Genomic DNA, 25,358 nt, shown 5'->3' with positions numbered 1-25,358 from the left:
CACCGACTCCACACTTTCTTCCAACACATTCCAGATTTTCCTGGAGACGATAAACGGATTTCCCAAGTAGCATTGATCCATAACCCTGACTCCGACCAAAAACCAGTCTAGTGGTTTCCTATTTGATAACACAGCTTTACTTCTCATTTCCCTCTTTCTTCGCCAATGTAACCCACTCATTCTCACTTTCTGTACTACTCGACTCACTAGCAGTTTCAAACAAAACCTCAGTTTCCGCCATCCTCCGTTCCCATACCATGCTACCCCTCGCGCTGTGATACGATGTAATGTAGTAGCTACGAGCTGTGGCTCATAGCAGCCCCATGAACGTTTAGTCAGATGTTCACGCTTGCCACACAGAGTTCAAATATCTAGCCAACATTTTGAATTGTGAACTTCAGAGCTGTACCGATTTGACACTTTGGCATTGGTTGAAGGCAAGTACAAACACATTCTAGTAGTAGTCATCGCTCCTGCTCAAGAGTCTACACATTCTGGGTGACGCAAAACAATGTCATCTCACTGGCTTCTTCTCTGGCGAGCTCTCATTTTCTATTGTTGACCACCGTTCTCAAAAGTTGTCGTTGCACATCTCCCACTACAAGAGCATTGCCGATTTTGTGTCGGGACGTCTGGGACAGCTTGGTAGCCCTTAGATTGCGTCTTTGACCCGCTCACATTAAACGAGCGTCGGTGACAGCCGCGCACCCCGAGTCAGCAACGACATTGGGGAGTTTGTCTCCGATCTCAATAACTTGTCTGGGACAGCTACATCCTGGCCAGAATCGTGTAGTGTACACCTGGCATAAGAGAGGATTTTGGAAGGATGGACACGAGAGGCTTGCCTCTCTTTCTCCCTCTATTCATTTCCACAGATAACACCCCTATCTCCATCCTTCTCTCTCCTTCTCCCCCCACACTCTCTCTCCATTACCACAAATAACACCTCTCTCTCTCTCTACACTTATTTATCCAGCTTGCTTTCTCTCCCTCCTCTCTGGTCTCCTCTCTTCTCCGTTCCCGTAGATAGCGCTTCTCTCTCGGTGCTAGCGAAACTCACAGCATGCCCTCAATCCTTTACTAAATCAATATGCTAAATCAATGTGTGGGTATTCAACAACAGCAGCACTACAAACGCAGCATTTGAATTCTGGGTCTCATCTCAAGGAGTGGGAATTCAGTGTGGCACATCCATTAACCTGTGTGTGTGTGTGTGTGTGTGTGTATGTCTTTGTGTATTTTGATCAGTGAGATATCTGTGAGTATAACTATTCTCTTCATGTTCAGTGCTCAACCATGTGTTCAGCACACTACCAGCATCTCATCTCCACACACACACACACACACACACACTACTGTAGGCAGACGATGTCGTTTGTGTGTGTGTGTGGGTGTGCGTGTCTTGTCATATGGCTGTACAAAAACACCACGTGTTTCTCCAGGCCTCTTAGCCCTCGACAGCAGGTAGACAAGGAGAGAGGAGAGGAGATGAGAGAGACCGAGAGTGCAAGGGGAGAGAGAGCGGGAGAGCCAGAGAGAAGGAGAGAGATACATTCCTCAGAAATTCCATAGCTAGGATTCTAACCGCTGGCTCATTTTCCTGGATCAATACTCCAAACCTTCTCCTCTCCTCCCTTGTTCCCCTGACAACCTCTGTCCACCACTCCTTTACCATCTTTCCCTCCCTGTCATCTTTTTTTTCTCCTCTTTTCTTCTAAAGCTGCTCTTTCTCTTTCCTTCTTTCCTCGTTACCCGTCTTTCTCCAGGGCTGTGTGAGCACACAAGTGCTCTTGGTTTAGATTCGTTTTTTTCTTAAAGAAAGGAGGAAAAGGATAAAGCGGCACGGGAGGCTTTAGTGGGACGAGGAGAAGTAAATGCTGGCTCAGACCACAGGCCTATCATGTATCATATATCAACGCCATACCGCTTACACTGGGATAGGACGGCTGGGGGAAAAATGGCACTGCTTCTTCTTTCAAGGGTTACGAGAGCAGTTGAACTGCAAATGGGCCACGCATATCTGAGAGCTTTACCAAATAATATGAATGTGTGTTGCAATTGTAACAAAAAAAAAAAAAAAAAAAAAAAAAGAGATGGTCGAAAGAACCCTGACTGATTATTAAAGTGGGGAAACTAGTGACAACATCTTGAGATGAGAGGAGTGTAAAAATAGATTTAATGCTGAGTGTAGTTCTGAGGTATTCAGAGTGGCAACAGCACACCCACAAGGTACTATTTGCAGGCATACTGTACATCCAGCTGATATAGTGCTTTTACAGTAGTGCTGAATGGGTGATTCTCAGTCCTGAGGTAAATGCCAACCATGTACGTCTCCAGTACATGGACTATATGAAACATACTGTACGTATTGAGTGAACATGTGTTTAGATCATACATTCAGCTGATGGTGCAGTTCTCTGCTCTGAGGTAAATGCCAACCATCTTGACACGTAATGGGATACGCATCATGTATTGGTTGAACATATGTGTTTATGTTATAATCTGTTAGAATTTACCACATTATAACAACTTGAAGGTTCATGCATACACCGGGGACAGGGGGATAATTGCCAAGACAAGCTCATTTTAGTTTTTGCCAGTGAACATGACATCTGGCCGGGTAGCCTCTCGACCCCTGCTCCCCGAGGTCAAACTGAGAGACGCTTCTCAGCTCGTTAGGGAGGTGATTTTTTTTTTCTCTTGCCCTCTCACTCTCTCCCCATCTATCCACGTGTGGCTAAAACGTCTTACCGAGAGTTGTGAGACAGTGCACTCTCCTTGACAACAGATCCGCACAGGGGCGTTTCAGCTGCTGAAACGACATTTGGGGGAGAAGGTGGATGGAGTGAGGGATGGAAAGATAGAGGGATAACTGAGATGCTGACAGCCTGTGGTTTATTTCCCGTGTCGTGACCATGAGAGGAAAGGGAGAGGCAGGGGGTGGGAACTCTGAGAGGTGAGCTGCCCACCTGCTGAGCATACAGTAGCATCGGCAGAACATGCACACAACCACGCGCACCGCTCGTCTCTCTGCTCCCATCTATGGTTGAAAGGCTACCTGTAATTGACCAAAGTTATCGGTAATCTATGGCATTCTATCATATTAAACACCAATGGTATTCACCAAGTTTAGGATTTATATTTAGGATAAGGTTTTACAGCGTTGTCATTCTGTGTATGTTAAAATCATAGTTGTTTTAATGTTACATATGATAAGGCCACACAGAAGGCCAGAGATAATTACAGACAACGGTGATAATCAGAAGTACCCAAAAAGGCCACTAGATGTCATCTGGTAAAATTACATATGTTCCTTGAAAATTACCAAAATTCTTTGCAACCCTACTCCAGACCCCCAGAGTCCGGTCACAATCTCTGTCAGACGGCTACTGTGTAGAAAATTAACGGTGCCAAAAGCCCTGGTCTGCCCTAGAAAGCCTATGTACAATGCATTCTGAAAGTTTTCAGACCCCTTCCTGTGTATCCTGTTTCCATTGATTATTCTTGAGATGTTTCTACAACTTGATTGGAGTCCACCTGTGGTAAAAATCAATTGATTGGACATGATTTGGAAAAGCACACACCTGTCTATAGAAGGTCCCACAGTTGACAGTGCATGTCAGAGCAAGCCATGATATCAAAGGCATTGTCCGTAGAGCTCCGAGACAGGATTGTGTCGAGGCACAAATCTGGGGAAGCGTACCAAAAAATGTCTGCAGCATTGAAGGTCCCCAAAAACACAGTGGCCTCCATCATTCTTAAATGAAAGAAGTTTGGAACCACCAAGACTCTTCATATAGCTGGCCACCTGGGCAAACTGAGCAATCTGAGGAGAAGGGCCTTGGTCAGGGAGGTGACCAAGAACCCAATGGGAGATCCTTCCACTTGGAGTTGGCCAAAAGGCACCGAAAGGACTCTCAGTCCATGAGAAACAAGATTCTGAGAGCTCTGGAGCAGGTTTTCATCAAGGATCTCTCTGCACTTTGCTCAGTTCATCTTTCCCTCGATCCTGAGGAGTGTCCCAGTCCCTGCCGCTGAAAACCATCCCCACATCATGACGCTGCCAGCATGATACTTCCCCGTAGGGATGGTGCCAGGTTTCCTCCAAACGTGACGCTTGGCATTCAGGCCAAAGAGTTCAATCTTGGTTTCATCAGACCAGAGAATCTTGTTTCTCGAGGTCTGAGAGTCCTTTAGTTGCCTTTTGGCAAACTCTTAGCAGGCTGTCATGTGCCTTTTACTGAAGAGTGGCTTCCGACTGACCACTCTACCATAAAGGCCTGATTGGTGAAGTGCTGCAGAGATGGGAGAACCTTTCAGAAGGACAACCATCTCCACACAGGAACTCTGGAGCTCTGTGAGAGTGACCATCGGGTTCACCTCCCTGACCAAGCCCCCCCCCCCCCCCCCCCATTGCTCAGTTTGGCTGGGCGGCCAGCTCTAGGAAGAGCCTTGGGGGTATGAACACTTTCCAAATGCACTGTAAGTATATTTTAGCAATTACATTTACTTTTGATACTTAAGTATATTTAAAACCAAATACTTTTAGACTTTTTCTCTATATGTATTTTACTGGGTGACTTTCACTTTTACTTGAGTCATTTTCTATTAAGGTACATTATCTTTACTCAAGTATGAGAATTGGTACTTTTCCCACCACTACACACACACACACACACACACACACACAACCCCTCCCCCCCACCCTTCTCGGTCTCTCCTTGTTCTCCTCCCTGCCCCATGCTGTGCCCCTGCCATCTCCTCTTTTCCCCTTCGGCTAAACCCTTCTAAGGCCTGCTTCCTCTGTTTTTTTGTTTTTTTATCTCCTCTTATCTCTATCTCTTCCCCTATTTACTCCACAGTTCAACCTTGCTCTCTCTATCCATTCTCTGTATATCTCACCTTGATCTCTCCCATTGCCCCGTCCTCTTTCTTTCCCCTCAATCTCTCTCATATAAATTCAATTTAAGGGCTTTATTGGCATGAGAAACACATGTTAACATTGGCAAAGCAAGCGAAGTAGATACTAAACAAAAGTGAAATAAACAATATCAAGTTACATTAAACATTACACTCACAAAAGTTCCAAAAGTATAAGACATTTCAAATGTCATATTATGTGCAAATAGTTTGTGTACAAAAGGGAAAATAAATAAACATAGATATGGGTTGTATTTACAATGGTGTTTGTTATTCACTGGTTGCCCTTTTCTTATGGCAACAGGTCACAAATCTTGCTGTTGTGATAGCACACTGTGGTTTATCAAAATTGGGTTTGTGTTCAAATTCTTTGTGGATCTGTGTAATCTGAGGGAAATATGTGTCTCTAATATGGTCATACATTTGGCAGGTTAGGAAGTGCAGCTCAGTTTCCACCTCATTTTGTGGGCAGTAGGCACATAGCCTGTCTTCTCTTGAGAGCCAGGTCTGCCTACGGCAGCCTTTTTCAATAGCAAGGCTATGCTCACTGAGTCTGTACATCTCCAGTTTGGGTCAGTCACAGTGGTCAGGTATTCTGCCACTGTGTACTCTCTGTTTAGGGCCAAATAGCATTCTAGTTTGCTCTGTTTTTTTGTTCATTCTTTCCAGTGTGTCAAGTAATTCTCTTTTTGTTTTCTCATGATTTGGTTGGGTCTAATTGTGCTGCTGTCCTGGGGATCTGTGGGGTCTGTCACTAAGCCCCACTCTCCCTTTTTATCTCAGCCCTCTCAATCCTTCTCCTCCTCCTTTCTCCTAACCGTATGCTCTTTCTCCCAGGGAGGTCATTTGGTATGGTGAGGATCAGGAGGCTAGGGGCCTCAGATACAGTGTATGTGTGTGTGTGTGGCCCCTGCTGTGAGGGTATTCTGGCAAAGAATCAGGGAGCGTGTTTGAGTCTATGTAAGTGTGTGCTCTATGGGTATTCTCAGGGTGTGTGTGTGTGTATTTGCGGCCTGCTGTGTGGGGACTCTAGCCAGCCCCTGAAAGACACAATGCGACAGGGACTCAGCACTAGCAAGTGATCTGCCAACGCACACACACACACACACACACACTAAATGTGACCATTTAACCTACCTAAGACTTTACAGCAGCTTCAACCTCATACAATATTCATCCAGCCTGGTTATGTGAAAATCATTGCATGTGTGGATTTGGTGTTTGCGTGTGTGTGTTCTGTACACTGCATAATCTAGCTCTTGGAAGAAACTGAGCCAAATCAGCCAGCCAGTACTTGGTCCTCTGGTCAGTGGTCAGAAAGCTATGTCGTCATGCCGACAGCCAGGGGGTTGAAATTCACTCCCCATATTTAGGCCAGCGGTCAGAGGACATACTAGCTACAGTAACATTTCAAATGTATGATATGAAAATGATGAATTTGTTCAAACTTTCACCAATAAAGACCCAGAAACATCAATGTCTCCACCTTTATGTTCTATTCTAGGCTCTCCCACATCTTTCCACATGGCAAGAGATGAGATATGATTATGATATGCTGAAGGCATTTCCGAAGCGTCGGCATAGTGTGTGTCTCTCAGCCATTCTCAAGCGGTGGGGACCGTGCCCGCTTTCCTTTTCAGACCGTAGCACAGAGTAATATCACGCTACATTGGATCTTTAAAACAAACCAGCCTGAATAATCAGTCAAACTAGGAGCTGGACACTAGCGCGCGCACGCACGCGCACACATAAATACCCATGCATATGCTCGCAACTAACCAAAATAACAAACCCTATAATTGGCTTCCAAATTCACACAAGTCCTATCTCCCAAATGAATGGCTGGAGAGGACGTGGCGCTTCAGACGATAAGCCGACAGACAGAACCGAATAGTATGAAATACCATCTTATGATCTCTGTGCTCCCGTGTAGGAGTCTAGTGGGAATCGGTTGTGTGCGTGTGTGTGTGTGTGTATGTGTGTGCGTGCGTGCGTGTAGTTCTCATTTCCGTCTCAGTGGTGCCTCTGTCTCTTCAGTCTCTTCCCCAGAGGGCTGAGGGGGACAAGAAGTTTGAATACGATGATGATGTCACCACTCCAAATGTAGGGCTTCAAGAGTGTGTGTGGGCGTTAAAATCAGAGTCTGACTTTAACATCTTTATATAGTCTTCCCAATATCTTCACCCCCCCCCGCCTCGGCCTGCAGGCCACTCACTTTACTAAGTGTATTTTTACATCATGACTATTACTGCTTTAAGGTTACCGTCCTCCTGGACAGCAACAGGGTCTGCAGGCGCTTGATGCAGCCCCGCTCTAACGCCAAAGCCCTGTAGAGCAGCTGATGAACTGAATCAGGTGTGTTAGAGCAGGGCTGGAGCAAAAGCCTGCAGACCCAATAGCTCTTCGGGCGGAGGGCTGGACATCCTTGGGTATACAGTGGGGCAAAAAATAATTTAGTCAGCCACCAATTGTGCAAGTTCTCCCACTTAAAAAGATGAGAGAGGCCTGTAATTTTCATTATAGGTACGCTTCAACTATGACAGACAAAATGAGAAATAAATTCATTAAAAATCCTACAATGTGATTTTCTGGATTTTCTTTTCTCATTGTGTCTGTCATAGTTGAAGTGTAGCTATGATGACAATGACAGGCCTCATCTTTTTAAGTGTGAGAACTTGCACAATTGGTGGCTGACTAAATACTTTTTTGCCCCACTGTATTTATTCACCGATTCATTTCATTTCATTTGAAGGTGAGTGTATTTGACTACAGATTCGTCTCTGAAAGTTGATTGCTCACCTGTCTACCACAGTTCGAAGCAGCCGCTGGCCTCTCCAACCAAACAGAGCATTTGACTGCATACCCATGAATGGAGCTACTGTATGCGAGTCTAAACCATGATAGAAGTCAACGCTTGACCAGCTCAGACCTGCTGCAATGCGGTTTGTTAGCTCTCCTCTCTCGCTGGTGCTGTGTATATGCGTGTGTACAGTATCTGTGTGTGGTTTAATCATTTATTTTGTAGATTCTGGGCTTGTGGCCTGTGAATTTTATATTAGTGTACAGAAAGTGCAAATGGTCACAGAGATGAGAATCTCATTTCAGACCTTCCCCCTGCTCTAGCCGGTATATATTAAAGTATTTGTGTATATAGCTGGGCCCAGGCACTGTATGTGTAGACTGTGTGTGTGTGTGTGTGTGTGTGTGTGTGTGTGTGTGTGTGTGTGTGTGTGTGTGTGTGTAAACGTCCCGCAGTCATTACAGCTCATTTGTCTGAGTGCTAGTACACTTGGCTGAGCTAAGTTAACGGTTTGGCCTTGCTCTAGATTTTCCTTTCTGGGGCTGCGCTGAGCATAGCTGCTGTGAGGAAGGGGTTTGACATGTGTTTGTGTGTCCGAACCAAAACCGAACCAACCTCAAAAAGCACTAATCGCTCAGCACTACTGTTCATCGGTATCAAAGAACTGACTGTGGTTTTACGTCTCGTCTCAGTGACAGATCCTTATTAACATGCAGGAGACAGAGGGATCAGAAAATAAGACTAAATGCAGTGCCTTCGGAAAGTACTCAGACCCCTTGGCTTTTTCCACATTTTGTTACATTACAGCCGTATTCTAAAATGGATTAAATACTTAAAAAACATTTTTTATCCTCAGCAATCTACACAAAGTGGAAAAAAACAGATTTAATCAATTTTAGAATAACGCTAAGGTGAAAACATTCACAAGGCACTGTTCATCTATGGGTGTAAACTTCACAAATTCACAATGGAATCCCTTCCTCAGAATACCTAATGACAGATAATCACTTTACAGTAAACTGTCTCTAATTAGCCAATTAGTAGCTAGGAGAGTCACTGGAGTGATGTGTGAACGGCTCTTTATGAGTTTTAGGCTGTGTTTACACAACCACCCTAAGAACCCAAATCTGTTTTTCTTTCAATATCAAAATCACTTTCTCCTGACTGTCCACACTTAGTTTTACATGTGACCCATATCAGATTAGTGCATTCCCACTGATGTAGCCTCTGAAGTAGCACACAGATACCACGCTCATTTCCTGTTAATGTTGATTCAAATTTTGGGGTGGTTGTCATGGTAAGGGCAGAACAGAGAGAAAGAAAGAAAAAAGATCTGTGCATCCAGACAGAGGCGCATATGGAGGGTCGGGTTTGAGATGCACTTGGGCTGCGTTTAGACAAGGAGCCCAATTTTGATATTTATTTCATTAGTTGGTCTTTTGACCAACTAGCTCTCACATCAGAATTAGACATTCATCCATTTTTAAGTTGCTCCAAATGTCAAATTTCTAACTTTTTAAGGTTAACTTTAGGCATTAACTCTGAATTTAAGGTTATGGTTACATTTAGGCATTAGGTATTAACTCTGAATGGTTAAGATAACGGTTAAGGTTTGGGATTTGCTCAACATCTCAAAAACGTCTGTTTATCGCTGGATTCGAACATGCAACCTTTTGCACCAGAGGCAGATGCTCCCTGTCCATAATTCCCAAGCAAAGTCCAAACCTAATTCAAGGTAACAGTGGCCGGGTGTTCACGCCATCTCCCGATGGATGTCGAATACTGACTTAATATCACAGATGACCTGGCTGCTTTTGACCAATCAGATCAGTTGTGAAAAAGATCTGATGTGAAAAGATCTGATCTGATTGGTCAAAAGACAAATTAGTAGAAAAACTACAATAATTGAACTGCATGTCGAAACACAGCCATATGGAGATGGTATAAATCGGAAGTGAAAAGATCTGATACCATGTTTGTTTTTGCGTTGTTTACACATTAGGGGAAAGAAAGGCATCAGATATGCAAATAATTGGCAACAGATCGGAATTATCTAGCTAGCAAATTTAGCTGGCTAGCAAACGGCTGGTAGATCCACACATGCATTGCTAAATGTGCATGCTGGTACTTTTCAGCCAAATAAATGTCTGTGCCCTTACTTGCAAACTTTATGGAGTTGTTAGCTAATTATTTTCCTCTTGGATGTTGTGTTTACTATTGCAACCTTTTTCAGGCAAATGTAATATATAATTCAACATAGGCTAGCTAGTTGCTCAGGGTTGACAGTGTTTGCACTGCAGTTATCGGAGCTATAGTTGCACCACAGTTGTCTAGCTATGTAAATTCGAATGACATTTTACTACTGTTAACGTTCATAGCAGACTTGACCATTTTTTAAATATATAATACAGTAGCCTACATGCTTAATACTGGCTTAGGTGGATCAAAAGGTGGCTCGCCCAGCGGCCCCTTGAGAACTCTCAGGCAGCCTAGCACGTTATGACGACTTGCATGGGACTGTTAACAAAAAAGTAGATCTGTCAGCCCGACAAAATACATTAATAAACAAACTGACGTAGCTGGTGTTGACTTACTGAGTCTGGCTTTAACTAAGTCGGAATGAATGCCTAAACTTAACCTCCACTCCCGGACAACTTTTAATTACTCAAGTCATGCTGTGAAATCTTGCTGTCTATAGCAGGTGGAGAGAACTGTACTGATGTGGCCTGATGTGGCCTGATGTGGAGAAGAGAGGGACAGGAGGAGGAGAGAGAGGAGGAGATGGAAGAGGATGATAAGTAACAGAGGAGGAGTATATGGGAGAGTAACAGAGGGGGAGTATATGGGAGAGTAACAGAGGAGTACATGGGAGAGTAACAGAGGAGGAGTACATGGGAGAGTAACAGAGGAGGAGAACATGGGAGAGTAACAGATGGGGAGTATATGGGAGAGTAACCGAGGATGAGTACATGGGAGAGTAACAGAGGAGGAGTACATGGGAGAGTAACAGAGGAGGAGTACATGGGAGAGTAACAGAGGAGGAGTATATGGGAGAGTAACAGAGTGGGAGAGTAACAGAGGGGGAGTATATGGGAGAGTAACAGAGGGGGGGTATATGGGAGAGTAACAGAGGAGGAGTACATGGGAAAGTAACAGAGGAGGAGTACATGGGAGAGTAACAGAGGAGGAGTACATGGGAGAGTAACAGAGGAGGAGTACATGGGAGAGTAACAGAGGAGGAGTACATGGGAGAGTAACAGAGGAGGAGTACATGGGAGAGTAACAGAGGAGGAGTACATGGGAGAGTAACAGAGGGGGAGTACATGGGAGAGTAACAGAGGGGGGGTTATATGGGAGAGTAACAGAGGAGGAGTACATGGGAGAGTAACAGAGGAGGAGTACATGGGAGAGTAACAGAGGAGGAGTATATGGGAGAGTAACAGAGGGGGGGTATATGGGAGAGTAACAGAGGGGGAGTATATGGGAGAGTAACAGATGAGGAGTATATGGGAGAGTAACAGAGGGGGAGTATATGGGATAGTAACAGAGGGGGGGTATATGGGAGAGTAACAGAGTGGGGGTATATGGGAGAGTAACAGAGGGGGAGTATATAGGAGAGTAACAGAGGGGGGGGGGTATATGGGAGAGTAACAGAGTGGGGGTATATGGGAGAGTAACAGAGTGGGGGTATATGGGAGAGTAACAGGGGGGGGGGGGTATATGGGAGAGTAACAGAGTGGGGGTATATGGGAGAGTACGGTGTTCTGGTGAACTGTGTCTCCTGCTGTGACACCAGAGATAGCTGGCAGGGAGATAGGTCTACGTACGGACACACACAAACACAGATTGAGAGCACTGGGAAAGCAGTGTTTCACGGATGACATCACGCAGTTTCCCTTTTTTTTCTCTCCGCTTGAGACTTATCTTCCAAGCTCAGGTGGTGCCCCATCTTTCACGCACACACACACACACACACACACACACACACACACACACACACACACACACACACACACACACACACACACACACACACACACACACACACACACACACACACACACACCACTCCCTCAATTTCTCTCTCATCCACCCTCAATTTCTCTTTCTCTCCCATCCACTATCTCTTCCTCCCTCTCTCTCTCCTCCTGACACAGGTCACTGCTGGTCACCATTAGGATTAACTGAACTTTCTCTAGGAGCAGCCTCTTCCAGCCTCCATGTCCCTCTGACTCAGCCCCGCTGTGCATCTCAGAGCCAGTCAACAAGAGGATCAGATGGCCAGACTAACACCACACTCAATCAGTCACACACTAACCAGGGGCCAAGCCTGACTAGAACCCTGAATAGAGAGGTTTGACCTCAGATGAGAGAGAGACAGAAACTGAAAAGAAACCTTGATATAATGAATTATACAAAAGTATTTTTTTTGGAACGTCTTTTCGAGAGCCCCTCCCCTTCCCTAAAACCACTACCCCACTCTGCATTAAAACAATTAAACACACAAACTATTAAACTACCACCATTTACTCTGCTTGTTTACCAATGACAGAGTGGGGCGTGCGCACGCGCACCTTTAGCAGAACAGGGAAGGCAGGTTCGTTAAACTGTCCACACCATAAAGTGACATTTGTTTAGCAATTACCCTAATCCTACCAAGCAGAAAACGTGTTATGTTGGTGCTAAGCTCTAATAAATTTCGTACACACACTAATTAGACAGCTTTTTATTGAGGGGGGGGGGGGGGGTACCAGAAAAAGACTTGGCCGAGTGGGAGGAAAATCTAACGAACAAAAGAACTGTCTGTCCAGGGCTACCTATCCCCATAAATATCTGCTTTAATGATGTAAACAAACTGAATGGGACAGCCTGAACGGTTGGAGAGTGAATGGCTGGTTGGAGGTGAACTTCTTGTTATAGAATAATAATAGGAATAAGTGACTGTAAATGCCTGGACTGTTCTGAAAGCAGCTGGCGTTTGTTTTCAGAGGCACTTGGAGATGTATTGGGCCTACTGTAAAAGCACCCGGAGTACCTCAGCCCAGACAACCCAGGGACACTGTTCGGGTTGGCCATCCCAAGCTTTCATAATAACAGGGTCTGTGCTTGGCTCACACACACACACCCCAAAGTCTTCTTTTTCATTGGATGTAAATGGCATACTAATGTTCTCGCTTTCTTCTTCTGCCCCAAATGTGCATTTATGTCATTGCTTCCTCGTGCCTTCTACATTGCATATCCTGGCATGCATGTGACAGCCCATGTGTGAGTGTTAGGGTTAGGCAATGTCAACCTTTGTCCTATCGGGATTATGTACCCATAAAACATTGTGATATATGATGGTATAGGCCCCTAATGGCCAACCATACCTACAGCACGAAATCGAATGCTACAACTGGATGAGTCATGATGAAAGATAATGCTGTTGAAAGCCTGGACAGAGGATAAGTGCAGGCAAATCTTTTCTAATATACCTTTCTGGTGGAGGAGCTTCAGCATGGAACAGGGTTGTGTGTGTGTGTGTGTGTGTGTGGCACACATGATGAAGCAGTAACAGTCTGATGATGAACGGTCTTACCGTAGAGGGCTAGGTTATACTTAATGGGCTGGATAGAAACTGTCTCCCGTTTCCAGATCTAGATAATAATTGCTTTATTTGCCTCGTAAAATAATCGAAAACAAAAGAGTATTGTTTGTTCCATCTCTCATAACGCTGGGATTGAGAGAAGCCTCTGCTTATTGAAAGCGGCAACTTCAGGACAACACCTTCTTAGGCTAGAATATTTTTGGGAAGAGCTACTGTTCCACTTGAACTTGTCTTAAAGATTTTATGATGGGTTATTGGCCATTTGGTGTAATTTCAACCTCGCTTGGAGGGATTTCCCCCGGCTGGTATGGATCATTTCTTTCTAAATAAGCTTTGATTAAACTTGTCATAACATTTTTTCTTACCGGCAATTGATATTGCTCGTTCTCTCTCATTATTAGTCCCCTGGCTACCTTACGTTTTTAGGCCATTCAAACCACTTTTTGAGATGGAACTCTGTTACATCCGTTGTCTGATCCGGGAGAAAGCCATGCAGAAAATGATGAAAGCGTAGCCTATATGCATAGCCTATCAAAAGGAGATGGAGAAGGGAATATAGGCTACGTTTTTTGAATCAGCTAGACACAAGATAGTGAAGGAGTGTCTAACAAAAAAAAGGAATCGGTTTAGGCTACTGCCTAAGGCCCTTGTATCAAAGAGAGAGTTGCACATTTAAAGCAAGTTGGCCGCAATTCTACACATTTTGCCATGGGGCGGAGAGAATATTTAGCAATTTTATAACTCATTTCATGCAATTCTACTCATTTTGCCATGGGGCGGAGAGGAAAATGTGCTGTTTCACAGCTAATTTCCTGCAATTTAAAAAATCTTGCCATAGGGTGAAGAGAAACATTTAAAGTTTTTAATATGATATCTGAGTGAGACTAACAAAATCAAAATGGGGGCCCCTCAGCCGGTAATTCGACCATGATTACTAAGTTTAGATAGCTGGCTGCTAGACTAATTTAAACGAAAATAGCTGACATGGGCTAATTGAGTGACTATCAGTGACTGACATAACAAGAGAAAAACTGCTGATTGCAAAAACAAATTTCAAAATTGCACCTTGTGTATTCTACTATTCTAACAGTAAGTTGAGACCCTGACGGAGTCCCCCCCCCCCGCTAAAATAATTAATATATATATATATATATATATATATATATATATATATATATTATTTTAAAAAGTATAACTACTGATCCGAGGAGACCGTCATTTGCCCATCCCTGGTGTACACCTACCTGCAGATAGCCGTGGTCGTGTCCTAGGAGTCTGCATCTCCTGCCTGGCGTGAGGTAACATGTGATATCGCTTGGCCTCGTTGACCAGGTCTCGACATGCTTCCGACGTCTTTATTAACTCCTCGTTGTCCACAACGTTCAGCAGGTAGGACGGGTGGATGAAGGGAAGGCGCACCACTGCTAATAACTCTGATACATGCTGCAGGAGAAAGAGGGGGAGAGATAGAGGGAGGGGGGAGAGAGGGAGATGGGCCAGGAGCAAGAGGGGGGAGAGATAGAGGGAGGGGAAGGGAGGAGGAGGGTGGAGGAAGAGAGATGGGCCAGGAGCAAGAGGGGGGAGAGATAGAGGGAGGGGAAGGGAGGGTGGAGGGAGGGAGATGGGCCAGGAGAAAGAGAAAGGGGAATGGCGTGGGAAGGAGAAAGGAGAAAGAGAAAGGCATGTCAATTTACTATGTGCAGACTACACACATTAGTCTACAGCAGTAAAGATGAAGAATTCCTGGAAGCCTCAAAGAAGTGTTAGATTAGCAACGAATAAACAAACCCAGATATGAGAGTAAATCAATCACACAGACTGTGCTGCCACAGACAACCACTTTCATGTCCGTCTCAGACAACACCACAGTGGCAAATATAAACACACGCGACTCATTATAAACCGTCTTGACTGTGCAAATCATGTAATATCTAAAGGAAGGGGGAAAGAAAATATCTCATTTGGAGGAAGGAAGGAAGTTTGCAGTAAACTTTGGGATCGGCTGTGTCAGTGTAAGGTTGGAGAGAGAAAGAGAGAGAGAGAGGTTGACAGAGATCTCTACAGCTGCCTCTAAGTCAGAACACGTGTGTGTGTGTGTGTGTGTGTGTGTGTGTGTGTGTGTGTGTGTATGTGTGTGTGTGTGTGTGTGTGTGTGTGTGTGTGTGTGTGTGTGTGTGTGTGTGTGTGTGTGTGTGTGTGTGTGTGTGAGAGACGTCCAGAACCCCCATGGGACTCTTGTCTCTGTCAGAGCTAAACGTTGTAAACAACCCGAGACGACAATGTCCGTAGACACCACAGTACACAGAATTTGAGCCATTGACCTCTAGCTCAGCGTTATGACCACTCTGGAAGGATCGTACAGCCAGCCTTAGTATCTCTCTGACATCTGGCTCGATCGTCCTCAATGAATCTTACCAGAGAGGAGAGAAAGGGAAAGAGGAGAGGAGAAGAATGGAAAGAGTAGAGGAGTAAGTAGGAGAGGAGGAGGAGGAAAGGAGAAGAGGAGAGGAGAAAGAGGAGAGGAGTATGCAGGAGAGGAGAGAAGGAAAGGAGAAGAGGAGAAGAGAAAGAGGAGAGGAGTATGCAGGAGAGGAGAGAAGGAAAGGAGAAGAGGAGAAGAGAAAGAGGAGAGGAGTATGCAGGAGAGGAGAGGAGGAAAGGAGAAGAGGAGAAGAGAAAGAGGAGAGGAGTATGCAGGAGAGGAGAGGAGGAGGAGAAGAGGACGAGAGGAGAAGAAGGAAAAGAGAGGAGAGTGTGTTGTTGACATTTGGTTTGTGTGCCTGCAGTTAACACAGTTTACAGACGGGACTATGGGTTTCTCTCCCCCACAAACACAAAACACACAGTATACAGACGGGACTATGGGTTTCTCTCCCCCACAAACACAAAACACACAGTATACTCTTTACTTGATTAAACAAACAAGTCGCTGCCTCTCTCTCTCTCCTTTTCTCATGAATATATCGATATGTAAATGGGCATCATACTTCTAGCTTCACATTTAAAGCCACACAAGACGTATTATATTGTGTATTAATACCCCTTATAGATCATCCCTACCTCCCTCCATCCTGGGTCAGGCCTGACATAGTTTCTGTGTTTGGCTGTCTCTCTCTGTCTAAGTGCAGGCTGAGTACAGTGTCTAAGTGCAGAGTGATGTGTGACAGAGGTGTATTCAATCATCTAAGTGACTCACAGCGCAGCTGAGTGGCTATGGAACAGCTGTGAACAAGAAGGGTCTCTCTCTCTCTCTCTCTCGCTCACACACACATACGAGCAGAGGCACTCACTAAACGTGGAAAGCCACACGCCAATGCATTCCATCCCCAAATACATCTGAACAATAATATTCTGTGTCTAAAGAAAATATGTATATCTCACACACAGTCCCCACTGAGAGTAGAGAGGGAAACACAGGGTGGACATTATTCGTGTGTGTGTGTGTGTGTGTGTGTGTGTGTGTGTGTGTGTTCCTCCCGGCTAGATCTCACCTGTAGTCTTGACAGCTCTTAGACACAATACTATATAGATTATCCCTGCCTCAACATGTAAACGCAGCCCATTTACATGTGTGTGTGTGTGTGGCACCATGCAGTTCTTATGTACAAATGATACCTGCACGCTCATATTTATACACTGTCCGTCACTAAAAAGACCAAACAGCTCTCAGTGAAAAATGGACCGTAGAAGGTGACTGAGACACTGACACACACACACACACACACACACACACACACACACACACACACACACACACACACACACACACAAACACACACCCCAATCCCCCAAAAGAAAGAACCGAAAGAAGAGAGGGATGAATAAAAGACAGATTGCGAATTCAAAGTCCATGTGTGTAAACCGGTGGAGGCTGCTGAGGGGAGGACCGCTCATAATAACAGCCGGAACAGAGGGAATGGAATGGCATCAAACACCTGGAGACCCTGTGTTTGAAGTATGTGATCCCATTTCACAAATTCCACTCCAGCCTTTACCACGAGCCCATCCTCCCCAATTAAGGTGCTACCAACCTCCTGTGGTGTAGACTATGTGTAGGCTGTGGGGGTTGGAGTTTACTCGAGCGCATAGCCATGCTTAGCCTCAGAGCGCTAACAAGCGCATTCACCTGGACCGACAAACATTAATAGGGCTAGGCTCACGCAATGGTGTGTGTGTGTGTGTTGTGTTCTCCCTCAGGTTAGTGATGTGTGTGTGTGTGTGTGTGTGATGAAGGGATGAGGAGAGGTCGTGGGATTGAGGATATGGAAGAGGCAGGCTGCTGTTGAGATGCTGAGGACACGACCACGGCTATCTACAGGTAGGTAGGCACACACACACACACACACACACACACACACACACACACACACACACACACACACACACACACACACACACACACACACACACACACACACACAGCTATTTTGCTCTGAGGGGCAGTTTCAGCATGATTTCACTCAATAACACGCTAGCTAGCTCACCCCTCCCAGATCAGCCTTTTTCCTGTTAATCCATGTAGACAGAGGCCTTCCGGGTGTGTTCTGTGTTGATCTGGCTTTGTAAGGAGAGTTCTTTGTTAAAGCACAATGTATGTTTGGTGAACACGCACTTCAGACGGTTTTTAAACCGCAAGGAGAGAGTCTGTCTACACTTATTTTGTGGTGAAGGACAGTCTTTCGTGCTCCAATGTTTATATAACATGCAGTGTCTTATAAAACAGACTGGGATAATCAATCCTTTTGGTTCTTCTCTATACCTGCTGAAAACACATTTTAAAGACCCTCACTAAGAGAAATAAGAGAAACGCTATTAATATAACATGTAATAACGTCCCTCCATTCATTAAAAAAACTTTGTGGGTTCTGAAATGGCAAACGTCAGATGCCCATTATTTATTGATGTGTGAACTCTTTTCCCAGAGTGCAGTGAATGACTGGCTCTTTATATCTACCAAATCCACCATTAAATGTCACATTAGGGGTATTTGTCTGTCTCCATGTTTCCCTCTCTCTCCATCTCTCTGTCTCGGTCTCCTCCAGTCTCTCCGTGCCTGACTCTCCGTGCCTGACCCTCCGGTCTCTCCGTGCCTGACCCTCCGTGCCTGACTCTCCGTGCCTGACCCTCCGGTCTCTCTGTGCCTGACCCTCCGTGCCTGACTCTCCGTGCCTGACTCTCCGTGCCTGACTCTCCGGTCTCTCTGTGCCTGACTCTCCGGTCTCTCCGTGCCAGTCTCACATTAGGGGTATTTGTCTGTCTCCATGTTTCCCTCTCTCTCCATCTCTCTGTCTCGGTCTCCTCCAGTCTCTCCGTGCCTGACTCTCCGGTCTCTCTGTGCCTGACCCTCTGTGCCTGACCCTCCGTGCCTGACTCTCCGTGCCTGACTCTCCGTGCCTGACCGTCCGGTCTCTGTGCCTGACTCCCCGTGCCTGAATCTCCGTGCCCGACTCTCCGTGCCCGACTCTCCGGTCTCTCCGTGCCAGTCTCACATTAGGGGTATTTGTCTGTCTCCATGTTTCCCTCTATCTCCATCTCTCTGTCTCGGTCTCCTCTGGGTCTCTCTGGGTCTCTCCGTGCCCGTGTCTCCGTGCCCGTGTCTCCGTGCCCGTGTCTCCGGTCTCTCCGTGCCCGTGTCTCCGGTCTCTCCGTGCCCGTGTCTCCGGTGTGTCCGTGTCTCCGGTCTCTCCATGCCCAACTCTCCAGGTCTGGGTCTGTCTGTCTGGGTCTCTCTGTCTGTCTCTCCGGTCTGTGTCTGTCTCGCCGGGTCTGTGTCCGTCTCTTCAGTCTGTATCTCTCGGTCTGTGTCCGTCTCTTCAGTCTGTATCTCTCGGTCTGTGTCCGTCTCTTCAGTCTGTATCTCTCGGTCTGTGTCCGTCTCTTCAGTCTGTATCTCTCGGTCTGTGTCCGTCTCTTCAGTCTGTCTCTCTGTGTCCGTCTCTTCAGTCTGTCTCTCTGTGTCCGTCTCTTCAGTCTGTCTCTCTGTGTCCGTCTCTTCAGTCTGTCTCTCTGTGTCCGTCTCTTCAGTCTGTCTCTCTGTGTCCGTCTCTTCAGTCTGTCTCTCTGTGTCCGTCTCTTCAGTCTGTCTCTCTGTGTCCGTCTCTTCAGTCTGTCTCTCTGTGTCCGTCTCTTCAGTCTGTCTCTCTGTGTCCGTCTCTTCAGTCTGTCTCTCTGTGTCCGTCTCTTCAGTCTGTCTCTCTGTGTCCGTCTCTTCAGTCTGTCTCTCTGTGTCCGTCTCTTCAGTCGGTCTCTCTGTGTCCGTCTCTTCAGTCGGTCTCTCTGTGTCCGTCTCTTCAGTCGGTCTCTCTGTGTCCGTCTCTTCAGTCGGTCTCTCTGTGTCCGTCTCTTCAGTCGGTCTCTCTGTGTCCGTCTCTTCAGTCTGTCTCTCTGTGTCCGTCTCTTCAGTCTGTCTCTCTGTGTCCGTCTCTTCGGTCTCTCTGTGTCCGTCTCTTTAGTGTGTCCGTCTCTTTAGTATGCCCGTCGCTTCCGCCTCTCTGTCCGTCGCTTCCGCCTCTCTGTCCGTCGCTTCCGCCCGTCGCTCCCGCCCGTCGCTCCGCCCATCCTTCAGTCTCTACGTCCGTCTTGTTCCCTCGCTCTCCGTCTTGTTCCCTTGCTCTCCGTCTTGTTCCCTCGCTCTCCGTCTTGTTCTCTCGTTCTCCGTCTTGTTCTCTCGCTCTCCGTCTTGTTCTCTCGCTCTCCGTCTTGTTCTCTCGCTCTCCGTCTTGTTCTCTCGCTCTCCGTCTTGTTCTCTCGCTCTCTGTCTTGTTCTCTGTCTCTCTGTCTTGTTCTCTGGCTCTCTGTCTTGTTCTCTGACTCTCTGACTTGTTCTCTCACTCTCACGTGAGTCATACACAAACCCATTATTAATGCTCAAACACTCTCTCTCTCTATCTCTGGCTCTCAGCGATGTCCAGCCCTGTTTCTGTTTCCTCACTCCAGAAGGAAAATTGCATATTATTTACTCAGCCCCCTGTCAACATGCCAGTGCAGTGCACACACACACACACACACACACACACACACACACATACATACATACATACAGCCCCCAGCGTTTGGTGTTTTTCTCTCTCCCTCTCAGAGAGTGTCAGCCCTGTGACAATTGGCCCTGACGTGTCATTAAAAAATATCACAGGTTCCAGGGGAGCAATTTCCACTGCACTCTTTTTCCAAATGGCAGGAGAGAGGGACGTGGGGAGGTGTGGAGGGAGGGAGAGAGGAAAGGTGAAAATTAGCTTGTGGTGAGCAGAGCGTATCAACTCAAATGCTGGGGTCAGTTTCTCTTGTGGAAAGAACCTCTCTCTCATCCTTCCCGCCCTCTCATCCCCTCTCCTTTACTCCCTAACATCTCCTCCCCTTCACTCCTCTCCCCTCCCCTCCTTCACTCCTCTCCCCTCCCAGGGACACTGGGGCCCCTCTCCTCTCACTGTCTCGCTTTCCTTCTCCCTCTCGCTCTCTAAATGTCACCTTTGGGAAGGTGTTATTGTGAGTAAACAAAACCAGAGACCCAAGTCTAAAGCTGTGACCCAAAAGGAATCAGCCGCAAATAGGAATGAGCAGCAACTCACCATTGGGTCCTGACCCTCCATTTGAGAAACCACTGACTGCTATAAGGTATTAGTTTTTATCTCTGACTTAGCAACAAGGAGACAGAGAAGAGGGAGGAAAGGAGGAACAGGAGTGGACGGCAGGTGAAGTGTCTGTCCGTTTCACTTTCCCCTCGTTCCCTTGCCATGCCCTGATTCGCTGTTCTCTCCTGTCCAATAGGCTGTGAGATTAATGCTGACCCGAGCGGAAGTGAACTGGTCAAAGCCTTTCTGACGGACTTTGATCCTCAGAAGAGCAGAGGTCCTTGTGTGTGTGAAACCGCCCCCCCCCCCCCCCCCCCCCCCCCAGAATGTCCTAGTTCCAATATTGTGCTGATCACATCCCCAAATCTGCTTTTCTACACCAGAATCACTCATATTTTTGACAAGAGCTCAGAAAAGGTTGAAAGCTGTGTAGAGACAGAAACACTCCCATGAAAGTCTTACCATCATCCTCTAGGACATTTGAAGTCCCTTTTAGCTATATTTATAACCACACTACCTCCTCTAGACACATTAAAAACGCTGCTACAGGACTGCTACAGTCCTCTTCTCTCTCTACCTGTACCTAAATTCTCTGCCCTGCACCTGAAAAATGAGGCATCTGTAAAATGAGGGAGACTCGTACTTAAGCTTTTACATAAAATAAATGTGGGTACTGACCATGTTCAATGATGACAATATCCGCGAGAGGGAATCGGCTTGCTTTCGGTAGGTTCGATTTACAGCCAATACCTCTGATACAGTCTGAACATTCTTAGTGAACCCACTGTATAGGCAACATCCCTTTATCTGCAGTTGATTGAATTGGGGTTTTGGTCCGTCTTGAAAGGCAATGAAAACGCTATCAGATGATGTCATATCCTTGAGATACTTAGTCTGGGTACCAGTCTTCTTAGCTCACATTCCACTCCTTCCCTCTCCTGTTACTTGTCAAAACTCCTCACCACTCAGGGAGTGGAATGTTAGCTAAGCTAAGAAGACTAGCTCAACAGAGACGGCAACCAGGCTGGTGTCCACTAGATCACACTCAGTGTTAGGGAGTGGTGAACAACATGTCATTTAACTAGTAATTAAATGACATTTTGCAGTAGCTTGGAGGTAGTTGAACTCAATTCAAATCTTGGTAGTGTTTTCAGTAGTGCATCACTTTTCTTTGGCATGTAGTGGTGTATGGCACACTACTTTTGAACTGTTTTATTCAGTTCCTTTCTGTTTCCGCATCAGACCTGCCTATAAAGCTCACTTGAAACACCATTTATGTGTTTAACGAGAAACGTTACATTTAAGTTAACATATGACTACAGAGCCATCTGTTTTTGCAACTTGTAGTCTATAACAATTTAAGATTTAGATATGACATTTTCTCACCAAGTAGTTTGGACGTAGTGAACTTCTTTTTCAAGGTAACTTTACTTAAGTACAATAAATACTGGATTTCTTAAGGGTAACTTTAGCGTAGCTTAACGTCTTCCAGTATAAAGTAATTGGTATCTTGGTCAACTATATTTTCAGAGTAGCTTCCCCGACACTGGTCACACTTCGACAAATAAGTTGATACGTCTCAGGGTCAATACATCACATCGACTAACCAACCTCCATGAATGTGAAAGAAGAGGACATGGATCGGAGAGGAGCTCACTGCAGGATACAAACCTTTATGGATCCAACACTAACTATGCGACCCAAATCTGAGTGATGATACTGTAAACAGATGATGATGTTGTCAGAACAGCATTAAGTCCCGATTAACCAGGTTCGATCACAGTGGGGCTATATGGCACTCCCACAACAAACCAGGCCATACAGTACACTACAGTCGAGTACCCATAAACGCTGAATGAACATGTTGAAAATGGACCAGTACAAATTCGACCACTGCTTTTACCTATTAGCGACAGAGGCCACATTGACCCTCAACACGGGGCCCCTCAGAGGTGCGTGCTTAGTACCTTCCTGTACTCCCTGGTCACACACAACTGCTTGGCCGTGCACGACTCCAACACCATCATTAAGTTTGCTGATGACACAACGGTGGTAGGCCTGATCACAGACGATGATGATACAGTCTATAGGGAGGAGGTCAGAGACCTGGTAGTGTGGTGCCATGGCAACAACCTCTCCCTCAACGATGAGACAGCCTATAGGGAGGAGGTCTGAGACCTGGCAGTGTGGTGCCAGGACAACAACCTCTCCCTCAACGATGAGACAGCCTATAGGGAGGAGGTCAGAGACCTGGCAGTGTGGTGCCAGGACAACAACCTCTCCCTCAACGATGAGATAGCCTATAGGGAGGAGGTCAGAGACCTGGCAGTGTGGTGCCAGGACAACAACCTCTCCCTCAACGTCAGCAAGACAAAGGAACTGATTGTGGACTACAGGAAATGGAGCTCCGAGCACCCGTCCGTCCGTCCGTCCACATCGACGGGGCTGTAGTGGACTGGATCGAGAGCTTCAAGTTCCTCGGTGTACACACACACACCAACACAGTCGTGAAGAGGGCACGACAACGCCTCTTCCCCCTCAGGACACTGAAAAGACTTGGCATGGGCCCTCAGATCCTCAAAACGTTCTACAGCTGCACCACTGAGAGCATCTTTACTGGCTGCATTTTCGCTTGGTATGGCAACCGATTGGCACCCGACCGCAAGGCGCTACAGATGGTGGTGCGGACCGCCCAGTACATAACTGGGGCCGAGCTCCCTGCCATCCAGAACCTCTATATCAGGCGGTGTCAGAGAAAAGCCAAGAAAAAAAAGACCCCAGCCACAGACCACATATCATCAACTAGATTCAGCCGCGGATAGACTGCAAATTGACCACAAATAGCCACGACAGATAAAACAATAATTTCAAACCTTGCTTATATTTGTATACGATCACAAATCTCTCTCTTATGTGTGGGAATACTTTGTAACAGATTTCTAAATTAAAATCACATTTGCTGGTGTTTTTACAGTCTTATGTCCTCGCCTGGGGTAGAATACGTCATGATAAGCTGTAGACCACACTATCTTCCGAGAGAGTTCACATCTATATTATTCGTAGCCGTCTATTTACCACCACAAACCAATGCTGGCAGTAAAAACGCCACACACACAACCGTTCACCATCTTCACTTACGCTGCTGCTACTCTGTTTATTATCTATCCGGATTTCCTAGTTACTTTCACAACCTACCTACAACTAAATATTACCTCAATTACCTCAACTACCTCGCACCCCGGCACATTGACCTGGTACATGTACTCCTTGCACATAGCCTCGCTATCAGTATTTATTGTGTTACTATTTTATATTTGTATTTACTTTGTAACTCTGCATATTGGGAAAGGTCTCGTAAGTAAGCATTCCGCGCTAACGTCTACACCCCGTTGTGTTCGGCGCATGTGAGAAACACAATTTGATTTGAACCACTCCCTCCTACCTCTCTACCCTCCCTGCCTTACCTGTACTCTGGAGGTGGGGTCTCGTTTGATCCAATTGATTGCAGTCTCGTAGACCAGTTCCTCAGTCTTGGTATTGAGGCTGTCATTAGACAGGTAGGCCACCAGGTCCTCCTTAGACACATTCAGAATCTCCTCCTGACCTGCCGCCTACAGCACAAAGGATTGAAACTTGATTGGGATAAATCAAAAAAACAATCCTGTTTTTATCATGTTCTTGTTTTTTTTATGAACATCTTATGAATTCATTCATGTATTTATCCACCCATCCATCCATCGATTTGTTCATTCAGTAAATCCACCTACCTCAGGGAAGTTCTGGAGTGCAAAGGCTTTGGCCATGTTGTGGAGCTCTGTACATCGCATAGCCTCAGCCATGCCCAGCACACCTAGACAGTTCCCTGCTGTTAGCTGTTTCTCTGCAGAGAGAGAAAGGAGAGAGAGAGAGAAAGGAGAGAGAGAGAGAGAGAGAAAGGAGAGAGAGAGAGAGAGAGAGAAAGGAGAGAGAGAGAGAGAAAGAGAGAGAGAAAGGAGAGAGAGAGAGAGAGAAAGAGAGAGAGAGAAAAGAGAGAGAGAGAGAGAGAGAGAAAGGAGAGAGAGAGAGAGAAAGGAGAGAGAGGAGAGGGCGAGAGAAAGAGGGTGAGAGGGAGAGACAGAGGGGGGTAAAAGGGGAGAGATGGAGAGATTGTCATTCACACATCCATTAAAAAGTCAGGATGGGGGAAGGGAGAGAGAAAGAGGGGAGAGCTTTGGTCTATCTTTGTGTATATCTGGGGCTAGGGAGAGAGTGTAATAACTCAAACAGCTCAAGGGACAAACAACAAGGGGAATCGATCGCTAGGTGCCCACTGAGCAGGGCCAGGAGACTGGGAAGGCATAGCAGGGATTAGTACTGCAGGTACAGACGTTTCACACACAGCCCTGGGCTGGGGCCCACTGTGTGAGGCCTGATCAAATGAGACACATTGGTACTGACCACCACCAGATCTCCCATCTATAAGCACAGAGCTGTGTGTGTGTGT

At 46.1% G+C, this 25,358-nt stretch overlaps 1 protein-coding gene across 1 annotated transcript in view; it reads right to left on the bottom strand.

Annotated features, from left to right (window-relative positions):
• The window catches only part of LOC110530907 (kelch-like protein 29), a 330,236-nt gene that overhangs the window by 45,324 nt on the left and 259,554 nt on the right, over positions 1 to 25,358 (bottom strand). Inside the window, exons 8-10 of the mRNA XM_036985426.1 lie at positions 24,643 to 24,755; positions 24,340 to 24,486; positions 14,552 to 14,750 (exon numbers count right to left, since the gene is read on the bottom strand). Of these exons, the coding sequence (XP_036841321.1) occupies positions 14,552 to 14,750; positions 24,340 to 24,486; positions 24,643 to 24,755 (459 nt within the window). The remainder of the gene's footprint in view (positions 1 to 14,551; positions 14,751 to 24,339; positions 24,487 to 24,642; positions 24,756 to 25,358) is intronic.

Source organism: Oncorhynchus mykiss, chromosome 8 (assembly GCF_013265735.2).
Source record: "Oncorhynchus mykiss isolate Arlee chromosome 8, USDA_OmykA_1.1, whole genome shotgun sequence".
In the NCBI taxonomy this organism is placed as follows: Eukaryota; Metazoa; Chordata; class Actinopteri; order Salmoniformes; family Salmonidae; genus Oncorhynchus; species Oncorhynchus mykiss.
This window is presented reverse-complemented; position numbering and strand designations above follow the sequence as displayed.